The sequence below is a fragment of the Branchiostoma floridae genome, chromosome 3 (assembly GCF_000003815.2).
Source record: "Branchiostoma floridae strain S238N-H82 chromosome 3, Bfl_VNyyK, whole genome shotgun sequence".
NCBI classification, from domain to species: Eukaryota; Metazoa; Chordata; class Leptocardii; order Amphioxiformes; family Branchiostomatidae; genus Branchiostoma; species Branchiostoma floridae.
The window spans coordinates 27,221,783-27,235,783 of NC_049981.1; the positions used below are offsets into that span (position 1 = coordinate 27,221,783).

The 14,001-nt window shown below is 38.5% G+C and overlaps 1 protein-coding gene across 2 annotated transcripts in view; it reads right to left on the bottom strand.

Moving 5' to 3' along the window:
* The window catches only part of LOC118411324, a 45,576-nt gene that overhangs the window by 5,539 nt on the left and 26,036 nt on the right, over nt 1-14,001 (bottom strand). For both annotated transcript variants that reach the window (XM_035813534.1, XM_035813535.1), the window contains exons 35-50: nt 13,497-13,654; nt 12,501-12,709; nt 11,938-12,065; nt 11,258-11,310; nt 10,489-10,662; nt 9,733-9,774; nt 7,293-7,462; nt 6,563-6,630; nt 5,223-5,323; nt 4,603-4,754; nt 4,197-4,293; nt 3,762-3,922; nt 3,258-3,360; nt 2,749-2,894; nt 1,294-1,412; nt 316-455 (exon numbers count right to left, since the gene is read on the bottom strand). In XM_035813534.1, coding sequence (XP_035669427.1) covers nt 316-455; nt 1,294-1,412; nt 2,749-2,894; nt 3,258-3,360; nt 3,762-3,922; nt 4,197-4,293; nt 4,603-4,754; nt 5,223-5,323; nt 6,563-6,630; nt 7,293-7,462; nt 9,733-9,774; nt 10,489-10,662; nt 11,258-11,310; nt 11,938-12,065; nt 12,501-12,709; nt 13,497-13,654 — 2,021 coding nt within the window. The remainder of the gene's footprint in view (nt 1-315; nt 456-1,293; nt 1,413-2,748; nt 2,895-3,257; nt 3,361-3,761; nt 3,923-4,196; nt 4,294-4,602; nt 4,755-5,222; nt 5,324-6,562; nt 6,631-7,292; nt 7,463-9,732; nt 9,775-10,488; nt 10,663-11,257; nt 11,311-11,937; nt 12,066-12,500; nt 12,710-13,496; nt 13,655-14,001) is intronic.

Genomic DNA, 14,001 nt, shown 5'->3' on the forward strand with positions numbered 1-14,001 from the left:
GAGAGAAAAGGATGACAATATTGTACTTAATGTATCTATTCAGATACATGATCTATATCATCATGTCATGAAAAGGATTTCATTGGAAAGGCTGCCATACTGGTGTCCCTACATGCTTCCCATGAAATATCAGTGTCTTTGACCACATTAAAAGCAGCAAGCTGAATCCATTCAGACACATCATCTTAATTTCTTACCCTTCTAATAGCTATTCATTTATCTACATGCAGTTATCATAAAATTGTAGTGATATGGTCTATGGTCTAATACCATAATTTTATTTGAAAATTAGTGAAAATAGTACACACTACCTACCAGGAGATCGTTCACAGACATATTTCTTGGCAGTTGCACAGTCCAGATCGTTCCACTTGCCAACATTGTCCTGCACGAACATTTCCGCACAGTCCTCGCCGGTAGCATGAGCATTGTTAGGCTCGCCAGGATTCCACATACTGGGCAAAATGTACAACATGGTCATTACAATCTGAAGAAATACAGAAGTTTGGTCAATACAAATTTGTTTTGGTGTCATTGTAAGCTGGTTTAAAACCATAATGAAGTCATTACACAGATGCTTCATGTCACATAACAAGCATCGTAACTTTTTTCTTTCCTTTATAGGAACTTCCCTGAAGTGTCCCAAAGCTATATTACAAATGCCCCAAAGTAAAAAACTGGACTAATTGCCTTAATCATGAGATTTCATGGATTTTAATGTGGCATCACACTTCATTAAAGAATGGACATGATAAAAAAATCCATCATATGTGGCCCAAATCTTCTACTAATGTTTCAGTCAGTTCACTTTGCTGCCAGCCTGGGTACCATCTGGAAAGTAGTTTGCTCTGGCGTTCATTATACAGTCGCTTCTAGCTATGTTTGTTTTTTTGACATTCATTATACACTAAAAGTATATATATCGCCTCTCTACTGTTCTGTCTGGGAACCTTGGCCATGTTAACGTCTGGAATTGTCCAAATTTTGGACGAGGGCACTGCTTGGTCCCTACACATGAGCGAATTAAAGAATGGGTTCTCCAGCATTCGTTCGAATAGGCGTTTCAACAAGGGCCTGTTGTCATCGAACGAGCGCTCTAGAACCCATTCCTAAATTTGCTCATTTAACTGACGTTACCACCAAACGGTTTGAAAGTGCATGTCTCCAGACGGATAGCAGGAGCAAACATAGGAGCAAACTAATATCCGGATGGTACCCAGGCTACTTTGCTGCTTGGTGTCATCCAGGAATACAATCATATGACATGAAAGATTATGATTTTTGCCGCCTCACCTGACTGCTTGATCATAGGGTGTGCCGTCCACCCACACAAAGTTTGTCTCTGACGGGATATCATGCAGTCCAATCCAGTACTGGCCTCCGTTGTTGGGTATCAGCTGGGACATGAATTGCTGAGGAGAGATGAATTGTTGTGCTATAATTTAGTTCCTTATCTATTGGTTTGGCTACAATTGGACACGCACAGTCTGGGCTGCAAAGTTAGACTGTGGCTATTACAAAGGGCTGGTTCCTTTGACAAAGGCAATACAAAATTTGATGTACATGTAATATGATAAAAATTATTGACATTAGAACTGGTCAAACAGTGAAAGACACAATTTCTTACCTATTACTTTATTTCAACACTGTCTTGAGAATTTGTTACCCCCACATTCATCGTTCTGGGTCCGAAGCAGAAAGTTTTCCTTGGCTAATCTATTTTGTACCTTACAGACAAGGGGCATTTACTGAGACAGTTGGTTGAGAAAAGGGTTTGATGATCTCTAATTGGGGAAGTGGCTCCGCCTGAAAGCACCTGTGACGTCTAATGAGGAAGTTCAAAAGGCTTTTTCTAGAATCTTACAGGGTCATTAGCTGCCACGCTCCATTGTACCATAGTGGTTAATGAACCATTACTCTGTAAGGTCTTTGATGTTAGATTTGGAAAAGCCGATCATAGATCATCATATCTTTTCATTCCAGCTAACTCATCCCTTATCTGTAGGTAATGTGGCCAGGGTAGGGCTGGGTACCGGTACAGAACATTCAGGTCCAGGTCCGGTTCAGGTCCAAAGGATCAGGTCCAGGTCCGGACCTGAACCTGGACCTGATGCAGTATGACTCATACCAATGGTCCATTTCACTACAAAGAAATCTGTTTGGTGGAGTATTAGACTTACACTGGCGTTTTAAAATCCTACAACGCTAACTGCACCAGTATGATTGGCTGTAAACCTTGGTAGAAATTACTATAAACTCTACTCTACTTCACTCTTGTTATTTTCTTCCACCTGCAAGCGTCAAAACGTGTGAATGCCTTATAAAATAATCTGTTAATTTTCTAATCGGTCCAACATCCGGTCCACCTATTTTTTTCAGGTCCGTTTTTTCTGGACCGGTCCAATAAGAAAAACCGGTTTTGTACCGGTACGCTGTACCGATACCCAGCCCTAGGCCAGGGTGCTTTCAGTCTGATACACAATTCTTAGAGATCATCACAGTCCGTTCATCAATCAAGCAAGAGCCAAGCTTAGAGACATATTTGCTTAGTGTCATATTTTAAGAAAGCCAGGTATTGCTGTAATCAGCAGCTGGAGAAAAGACATTTTACAACCCCCTGATTACAACTAGGACCTAAACTGATGAATCCCATAGGCTACAATTTTCTTCTATTTTAGATTTTGAAAATAAAAGATTGCAAAATGTTGTCATGTATATTCTGAAGGCATGACAGGGCTTCTGACTCACCTGTTCTGCAGTTGTGGTGATGCTGGTAAGGTCTGCCATGTAGGCACCACAGGCTGTTCTTGCTGAGCTCCAGTCTTTCTGGTCTTCAAAGACTTTGTAACAGGACTGCTGATAGGATAGCCATCCACCAGGGCAGGCGGTCTCAGCTGTGAAGGTGTGACAATTGGTACATTTGTAAGTCTTTCAGTAAAACACTGAGTCTCATTCTAACACTTATTTCACAATCTCTATTACTAGATGTTAAATGCCTTGTTTAAAATCAATCTCTTGATTAAGAAATTTTTAAGCACTGACACATTTGAATCTTAAGCTGTTGCAATGACCTCCCTATTATATCTGTTCAAAATTTACACTATTACACACGCATACAAGTGTGCACATACCTATATGTAATTATAACATATAATGTGTCACTTTGAATTTTGGTAATAATATTGTCTTTGATCTTTACAACAGTTTTATCTATGTGCGACATATGTTATTGTATCATCACTACAAGTTATACAAACATTTGTAGTCCTGACAGATGAAGCCCCGATTTTGCTCGCATCGTTCATCATTCCACCTTCCTACGTTGTCTTCTAGTACATACATCTCCACACACTCTTCTACCTGTGGCAAACATGGTAAAAGTCTTTGTGTAAGTCTATTGTAATGGTTAGCGGTATCTAAAAATCTGAACATAATACATATACAATGTACGTTCTAAAGTATACATGAAATATCAAATAAGAAATACACTATACTGATTCTCTCTTATCATACTCTCTACTAAAATACAATACCGGTGCTAATTGAGGTAGGATCTGAGACCTAACAAAAGCTAAGATATACATCATACAACTCTTGCCCATCTTGAAAGTTTTTAAAACAAGTTGGATTAAGTTAATTATCATTTTTCAATATGTATCACAAACTAGCACAGATAATCTTTGTCTAAAATCAGGTTGATGGATAATCAATCTCTTCTATATTTCAGGTTTTGTGAAGTAAAAGATAAGCAAAAAACGTACATTAGAGTTCCAGTCATTAGGTTCACCATTGACCCAGTTTGTGAAGGAGACAGGGTGCCCAGAGGTCCACAGGAACATGTGCTGATTGACCTGCTCGGACATTCCAATCCACAGGTTGTCTTCTCTTGCACTGTACGGCCACAGCTGGGCATTCAAGAAAGCTGCACAGAGAAATGTGATATCATGACGTTCCTTCATCTCTTTTGGGTTTGTCTGTATTGGATAATTATATATACTTGACGTGTGTATGAAGTATAAACTGCCTTTGGCATAACACCTGCCTGTATACTTTACTGGGGTGTGTTATTTCTAAAAGAACCAGGAGAAAATCAACTTTCACTGACTCAGAGATGTCATCCATGACCTGAAGTTGAAATGGCCTGTGCATAACTTAACTAGAAATCTTTAAAAAAAAAACACTTGACAAGAACAGACCTTGCTCAAACTCGTTGTCGATGGCAACAAGGTTAGAATACTGTCCCTGGCCCTGACAGAATGTCCGAGCTGCAGTCCAGTTCATCTTGTTAGAGTTCTGCAACAGGTAGAAAGAATGATAACCAGTTTTAAAACCTGATGGTCAGGCTTTGCTGGCAATGTGCTCCTAGTGGGAATCATAACCAGTTGACTTTGACTATTCAAATCATAAAAAACAGCTTATTTCATATGAAAACAATTTGAAGTTTAGAACTTTGGAACACGATACTAAAAATGTGATGACATCCATGGAACTGATTTCAAATCCTGAATTTTATGCACATTCCAAAAGTTAACCGCCCTGCCCTCAATTATATGCTGACTTGCAAACACTTTTCCCAAGGAGGTTAAATTTTCCGTTACACACCTCAATCCAGTAGCACTTGTTTCCATACTCTATCCAGCCAGGTTGACAGGTGCCCTTCCATGGGTCCGTGTGGGGAGGCATGGTAAGTGGAACAGCCGGTCTCTTGCAGATAAAGCCGTTAGGAGCTCCACAGTTTGCATCATTCCATGATCCTAATGTACAGTATCAAAGTGAAGAGGAAAGATGTTTTCTTCGATCCAGCAGCTTTACAGGGTCTGTCTCAAGTGCATTCTAATAAATGTTCATCACATACATGTATGGATGAAAAATCATACATGCAGAAGTATTGCAAATGATGGGCAGTAGACCTAATTATAGTTAAGTAAGAGGTATCATAACAAAAATGTAGAATGTTGATATTTTTTCACTTTTATTGTACCATTCTCACCAAAGACTATTAACAAAGAGTTAACTTCTTTCTCATTGACACATGGTACAAACACAGCTTTCAATACAGTTTGATTGATTCTTTTAAAAAATGTTAAATTTGCAAACAACCAAACCAACCAACATTCAATTGCAACTTCTACTATAATGTTACATCCAGCAATAGTTCTGTGAGGGGAAAAGTTGAGTGCCATGATGAAACGTACTACATTGATTTCATTACTGATACATACCTGTACCCTTGTAAATCTCTCCACACTGTTCTTCACCAAAACTGTCATTGGGCTCCCCATCGTTCCAGTTGAGATAGACATATGGGGAGTTGTCAGACCAGCTGAATGGTGCAGAAGATTAAATAAGCATGTTGCTCATGGTAAATTCTCAGGGGAGAATACTGCTGGCTGTGATATATGGACACTATACAGATTCCTTCAGGATCATATGAGCCTTAGATAAATGGTGTAATTAAACCTGGTACGTTCATCAATACTGTCTCAAGGGCTGTTTCATTTTGGCTCCCTGCGGGATTGATGCACAAGACTGCCTTTTAGTCAAGTGCCAATGCATACAGTTGTTAATTTTGTGTAGTACAATGACAGAATGAGGTACTGTAGATGTAGCTAGTTTTGAATACCTTTGTGGTGCTGAAACATGAACCATAAAAAAATCCAGGACTTGATGTGGGAATTATTCTACATTTGCTGCAAATGTTTTGGCTTTCTGGTTGCTTGACATATTTCTGATGGTTATATAAAGTAGACAAGATAATCTATTCTGAATGATTTTTATCAATATCAAACATGTTCAACTCATGCTTACATGTGCATGTTAAAGACAACAGATATAGTTCAACTCATGGATAAAGGCAAACTAGCATTATCACCATTATATCAAAGTGATAAATGGTTATTGAAGACTGAATAGCAGTATCAACAACCTTACAAGTTATAGCTTGTAATAACACTATCAAAGAGCATGTATTGTAGCAATATAGGAAAGGAAATGTAATCAAATTCTCAAAGGGAGAAGTTCTAAAGGTAAGGCAATAAGATGACGTCTTCAACAAATGATATGTAACAGAATAGTTTGTCTTCTAGTAATCTTACCTGACTAATATAATTCATTTTGTTATCAATGTAACAACATCAAATGCTAGGGTTTACCTTAAAAGCCCTCATTTAGGATTTTCCTTCCCTATTAAATGCATTACGCAGGAGCTCTTGATCTCAACTCTTCAATCCCAAGAGGATTTTGTTGCCAAAAGAATTGAATTTGTACAATAGAAAGTGCATTTCTATTCCTGTGAATATTTTTTCTCCTGATAACAGGTAATTACACAGCAAGAGGATCAATTTGAGAGCCGTGAATTCATTCAACTTTGCCAGGATTTCATTTTTCAGTAGAATAGAAAGTGTCTTAATTTCACGGTTACATGTACCAGTCTATGACATACTTCTACTAACTAAAGTGCGATGCAAGACAGAGCACATGTTTGCGGTGTGATGAGTTTGTAGTGAGAGCAAAAACTGTGAGAATAAAAACCATGATTAACACTGTAGTCTGAACTTCATACCTGTAGATCTGGTTCACACCATACTCTCGAATTCCAAGCCAGAAGGTGTTGATTCTGGACCGGAAAATCTAGACACAGGGAAAAAGTAATTTCTCATTAATGACTACTAACCTTTTTAGAAGCTTACACATGGACCTTTGGACATCCTTGTTTTGTGAAACCTTTGTGATTGTTTCAACCTGATAGTTTTACATCCAATTATTATCTCTTCATTACCATGATATGTGCTGTATGTAACCAAATAAGATGCACATGTCAGATATAAGCTTTTCTACCTTTATTTCTTGTAAGACAAACATACATTTACCAAAGACCCTATTTCAGAAATGCATATGAAACAAGGTATTGACCAAAGAGGAGAAGAGGAGTGATTGAGATAAGATATTTCCCAAGAAACCATAAATTTTTAATTACGTGCAGAGAGTTGTATATGGACGCACTACTGCGGTTGTGCTAGGTGCTGTGTAATAAAGTCTCAAAGACTCAAAGCATGCTTTGAACTTCTTTGACATATAATCTAGTTTGATCTGTAACTAAATGATTTCTGTATTTTACCCAAGGCATGTTTTGAAGATTACTGCGATTGTCAGCATCATTTTTCATCAGCTGTATGATCTAATCTGCATCACTCGTACTCCCCTGGAGATGTCTGCCATGTACAGAAGTGTCCTACATACCTTACTGATATCACTCTAACCGTGAATAAAACGATTGCTTATGAACAAATTACATTTCTGAAGATGAAGTCCTGTTCGTCTGGGGTGTTGATGGAAGTGAGATCTGCGCCGGCCAGGAGACAGGTCTGTCGCGCTGGCAGCCAGCCCATCAGGTTGGTGTCGTTGAAATGGTAACAAGATCCTCCGTATGACACCCAGTTAGGGTCTCCATCACAGTAGCTATCTGCAATGAGCAGATAAAAAACAATTCATATATTCTGGTGTATTAAATCTAAGAATGCTTTTTGTAGCTATCTATAATGAGCAGAAAAAGTCAATCTATATCATGTTCTGGTATAACATAAAAATGTCACTCTTCCCTGTCTTGCTTCAGAAGACTCCACATGACATTATGCTATCAATGTGTGTGGAATAGCTATGCAGACAAAGACTTTCTACATGTAGGAAAAAGAAAATGTCAACAGGTGGGCAAAATGCAATTTTCAATATATTAATGTAGAGCATGTTTTAGCATGGTTTATGGGGAAAGTTATGACAAAATGTGTAGTTGCAAAGTAACATAAATTTCAGCACCTTGGATGACATGGTATTATCAAATTTAGCACCAAGGTTTCAGCACCATGGTTTCAGCACCAAGGTTTCAGTACCATGGTTTTAGCACCAAGGTTTCAGTACCATGGTTTCAGCACCAAGGTTTCAGTACCATGGTTTCAGCACCAAGGTTTCAGTACCATGGTTTCAGTACCATGGTTTCAGCACCAAGGTTTCAGTACCATGGTTTCAGCACCAAGGTTTCAGTACCATAGTTTCAGCACCAAGGTTTCAGTACCATTGTTTCAGCACCAAGGTTTCAGTACCATGGTTTCAGCACCAAGGTTTCAGTACCATGGTTTCAGCACCAAGGTTTCAGTACCATGGTTTCAGCACCAAGGTTTCAGTACCATGGTTTCAGAACAATAATTTCAGCATCTTGTTTCCAGCACTATATGATTGTACTGGTTTCAGCACCTTGATTTCAGCAGTATGTTTTCAATGCCATGCTTTCAGCACCATGGTTCCAGCAGTCACGAGTCCTGTGTATAATTGCTTCAGCATCAGAGTTTCAGTACCATGGTTTCAGTACCATGGAAAATCACTAATGATACATTCTATAGTATCAGCATCAGAGTTTCAGCACCATGAATTCAGCACCATTGTTTCAGCACCATGGAAAACACTAATGTTACATACTATAGTATTAGCACCAAGGTTTCAGCACCATGGTTTTAGCACTAAGGTTTCAGCACCATGGTTTTAGCCACAAGGTTTCAGCACCATGGTTTTAGCACCAAGGTTTCAGTACCATGGAAAATCACTACATATCATGGCTTCATATCTGCACAATGGTTTCAGCACCATGGAAAACCACTAATGTTACACATTATAGTATCAGCACCAGTGTTTCAGCACCAGGTTTCAGCACCTTGGTTTCAGCACCATGGTTTTAGCACCAAGGTTTCAGTACCATGGAAAGCACCAAGGTTTTTAGTACCATCGAAAAGCACTACATATCATGGCTTCATATCTGCACCATGGTTTCAGCACCATGGAAAACCATTAATGTTACACATTATAGTATCAGCACCAGTGTTTCAGCACCATGATTTTAGCACCAAGGTTTCAGTACCATGGAAAAGCACTACATATCATGGCTTCATATCTGCACCATGGTTTCAGCACCATGGAAAACCACTAATGTTTCACATTATAGTATCAGCACCACTGTTTCAGCACCAGGTTTCAGCACCTTGGTTTCAGCATCATGGCTGACATGGAAAAGTTTCAGGAATTCACATAACACTTGGGCATGTTAAACTTATATGTTGATCCTGTCACTTCAGTCAAGTGTGTGTCCAATATCAAATGATTTGACCAATGTCAAATGAACTGAAAAATGTTGGCTAAATAAGTAAACGTCCTGCAAAAGGGATCATAAAGAATTAAAAAGTTTCTAACTGCTGATACATGATAACACATTGTAAGAATAATGATACTATTACTGTATCAAGAGAGCATTCTGGCATGTCGTTCTTCATGCCTTCTGCACAACAGTGATTGCAGTGATCAGTGAAATACAAGAAATACATCTCCCATTGCTAAATAATGCATGAACAGTGTTTCAGAAACTAACACAGTTCTATATTCTTAGAATGAACCTTTGACTTTTTGATGATTAATGTTGTTATTCAAACCACCCATTACCTGCCCAAACTGTATATTCATAAATATGCAAAGTGGTATTTCTGAAGATCAGCCATGCTTGTAAAGACACCACCTACAGGCTAATAATGTATATTACTATTTGCTGACATTTGTTGGACTGTGATAATGAAATTCATGCAGCCAATGTAAACTTTGCATGTGTAATTTGAAGAGTAGACACACTGTCACGCTGGCATTTGCATGAACTTTTGTTAACTTTGTTCAGCGATAGAGGAAAAAGTGGTTACTTACATGTCACTGGTGCTACTGTTGTCACAGGTATTGGCTGTATTCCTGTAGGACAAAAGATACATTAGACTAAGATAACATACATATCAAATGCTTTGCTGATTGTGGACAGCCATGAATGCTTGGCATTTACTGATCTGAAAATGTGTCTCTACAATGTACCAAGACATTTTCATGTGTAAATGAGCTGCCAGGAGGCTCAAACCTATGCATGCACAAGACCTAACGTTACATGTAACGCTGGTTCACCTTTATTCGCAGGGTAGCCTATATCCATTGTATTTAAAAATAAATCATTTAGAGATTTCAAGTTGCCTGAATGTGGTTTGAATTGCAATATTTCGAATACATCGCAATTTGAAACCACCGTCCATCAACTTGATATCCCTAGATACTAAAAAGTTGAATGCAACGGATATAGGTTACCCCGCGAATAAAGGTGAACCAGCATTACATGTAACTTCCACCACAAAATTGTGTCATAGCTTGTCCAGAACAGTAGGTCTCAAAACTGGATAGTTCACTGCATGTTGCAAGCAAGGGGCCCAATATGTGATCATTTTGAGGTCTTCCCATATATCAAATATGAAAACAATCCACCCAGAAATTCTTGAGTGATCATGTTGACACACAGATACAGACAAACACACCCTCGACTCAAAAATACTCCTTTTTTGGCAAAGTTAATGAAAACAAATATCTCCAACAAAATGTCTAGAACTCCTGCTATGTAAAATGCTGTACATAGAAACTTTTTACCTCTTCTTAATTTGCAGACCCAGTTCCTACTGGCACCACAGTCCATGTCATTCCAAAACGCTGCTCCTGAACTGACCACCATCTCCACACAATGTTCCCCACTCCCAGCATTGTTAGGCTCCCCGTCATTCCACAGTGTGAACCCAACGGGTGTTCCATCTGTCCACGTGAATCCTTCAGAAAAATTGGTACAATCATTATAATGACATCTCTTGTAGATACATATTATATGTAATTAAGAAGATGGATATGATGTTGATTCAATTTTTTTAATGCCTGACCACCCTCTATGAAACACCATAGTATTAATTTATGTAAAAGAGCTTTGAAAAGAATACAGATTGGAGGTATTTAATATCACATCCATACATGCACCATGAATAAGATGCCTTTCTTAAGGATAAACAGCAAACACTAGTGATATGTCATAATGGCTGTCTTAAAGATAACATAGAATCATCATAATTACTTCCCCATACATGTGCATTGATCTCTTCTAGGAAGCAGCCATTTTGACAGGTGAATCCTTACATTACCCTTAAAAATACAATTTTTCACATCTTCAATTGTTAAATTATGTCACACGATATCATCCCAATAATGTTGATCAAAGAAGCTGCCGCATTAAAGATCACTTAGAATCATCATTAATGACTTCCCAAGGAAGCAGTATTTTTTATTACAGGTTTTGTGGTCAATCCTTGCATTACCCTTAAAAATACATCTGTTTCCAATAGATGTAGCAAAGAAACTTTAAAGTCTGACAAACCATTCTCAACACTCTTGTCATTCAGGCCTATCCAGTACTGAGCAAATACATCACTGAAAACAAGAAAAGCATAATTATATGAGTTCAAGTGTCTTTAACATACTGTAAATGCATTTAAGTTCGCGGGGATTTAATTTCGCGGTAGCGGGAAAATGACTTTTCGCGGTGGATTTAATTTCGCGGTAACACCATCGACTGCAGTCTAATACCTTAATAGAATAATGTTCGCAGTGGATTTTAAGTTCGCGGTAAAGCGGTCGCCGCGAAAACCGCGAACATTAATCCACCGCGAACATTTCTGCATTTACAGTATGTCTTTGTACCTCATTGGATACTCCACATATTCTACTTTGTACATTTGCACCAATCATTTCCCTGGTTCTCATTTCAATGTTAAGATATACCAAGCACACATCATAAAAGCATCGGGCAAGAAAGAAAACATGAATATGACTGTATTTGATCCAGATAACTGAGTACACAAAAGCATAAAGTTAACATGATCCTAAGATTTTGTTTTTATTATGTTTTTCCAGTCAAGCAAACTTGAAATTCAGAAAATCAAAGAAATAAGCTTATATAATTTCTCATGATAGAATAAAATGCAGGAAAGGAACAGTTAGAATTTGACAGAAAAGCAGCATCTGTAAAAGTTTGAGGACAATGTTGTGTTTACTTACTTCATCTGTGTCAGGAGGAAGTTTGATTCGTCAGAGCTGTGTACACTGACAAGGTCGGCACCCTTAGCCTGACAGTTTGCAAGCGCCTCCTCCCAAGTCTTTACGTTGAACTGGTCGGGCTTGTTGATCTGTGAAAGGCATTATGAAGCATTCATACCTTTTCATATGCACATTTTTAATGCTATTTTCAGTGCCATTCATACCATTGTGATTTTTTGTGACAACTGGATAATATTAATTCCATCGAACGTATACCACAAACCAAGGGAGTGACAGGCCACATGCTGACATTTTCAATTCAGGATTGTCTCAAGGACCCCTACCAGAGTCCTGGAATAAAACTTTGCTTGTTGGGACAGACAAAAGATTCACCCCATCCATCCAGAACCAAAACTTCATGACACAAATCAATTGACATGTTTTTTCTTAAGCTTAAGATGTCTGCGTCCTTTTAAAACTCCTGGAAATGCCTGAAACAGAAATTCAGATGGATGAAATTTCCAAAAAAGGCTCGCCTCCACAATTGTCACACCAAAATCTTACTGAGGTGCCCTTTAGCTCACCTGGTAACAATAGTTTGTTCCAGTTTGGCCCACCCATCCAGGAGCACATGGATCTGTTGATATGGTGGTTTGCACAAGTGAAGGGTGTCGCGTTACTCCAATCCTCTCCACCTCACAGACAAACTTGTTCTGGGAAGTACAGTCTTGGTCATCCCAAAGCGAGCCACCCATGCCAGCATTCATGGCAACACAGCTACCCTGGGCGTCATCTATATGTACATGCAAAAATACAAAATACTACAGTAACTGTTAGAGCACAGATTGCAAAATCACAGTCATTTTATTAAACTATAGCTTGCTCAGGAAGGTAAGTTACCAAGAATTATTTGTAAAAAAAAAAATGGCTGGGAACCAGAGAAAGTAAACATCAGAAGGAGAAAGTGAGTTTTGATTAAGGCCACAGCCTCCTGCATCCATCACTATTGCTGCTCTTGAGTAGAATCCTCAAGGGAGGAGAAGAAGGGGAAGGTAGCAGCTGTTTTGGAGCAGTTTCAACAAGGACTTAAAAGTATATATATAGAGAGAGACAACGCCTTGTGGTATGAGGTGAGGAAGATAGCATGTGGAGACACTTCACTGAAGCTGTATGCTCTCAGACGGGTGAATGGATTAGGTCCAAGTACATGTAAGTCAGTATATGTAGCTGAAATCAAAAAGCTGTCCAGCCACAGATCAAAGTATTACAAAGTTTTTTGCACAACTGCATTTAGCAAAGTGGAGCTCAATACACAAACATTTCTATCTGATGTCAACATTTATGATGTGGAAGAATGATATGCATTCTAAGATGGAAGAGATAAATATTCAAAAGTATGTTAATGTCAATGTTGCCTCTTTATTTCTTTGCATGCATGCATGGGTCTACATGAATACATTTTTTTGTGTATTTATGTAGACCCATGTTTCTTTATGAAAACTTGAATATTGTGATACTGCAATTATTTAAACTGTGTTACCTTGATTTTCCAAAAACTTGTTGGAAGCCAATTGTCTTACCAGGTTGAAGAAGATCCCAGTTGTCATAAGTGAAGGGCATGTTGTTAGCCCAGACATAGTTCGTAGCTCCAGTGGAAGCATCTACTGTAGCAGAGAGTCCAATCCAGAAGAAACCATCTAACTGTCCAAGCTGACTGCCGATGAATGACTGCTCAAATCTAGGAAATGGATCAAAGTACATCACAAAATTAGAAAATGAGATATCTTTTATTTATGACACACTTCAGCAACTCTATACAAAATAGTAGTAACAATATGGTCTTCCTTTTTTTAACTGGTGAATTACATCATGTTGAAATTTGATTATGATTAAGATGAAAGAAACTTGAAAGTTATCAGTTGCACCATATGCAGCTAAATTGTACATGATCAGAGTCATTCATGATCATCATCATCCGTCATCATCCCCACAATAAGGTGGATCAGTTCTACCCTCAAGTGCATCCATGTAAGAGGCACCATGCTCATCACGGAGTATCTACCTAGTCATGGTTCCATGTGATGT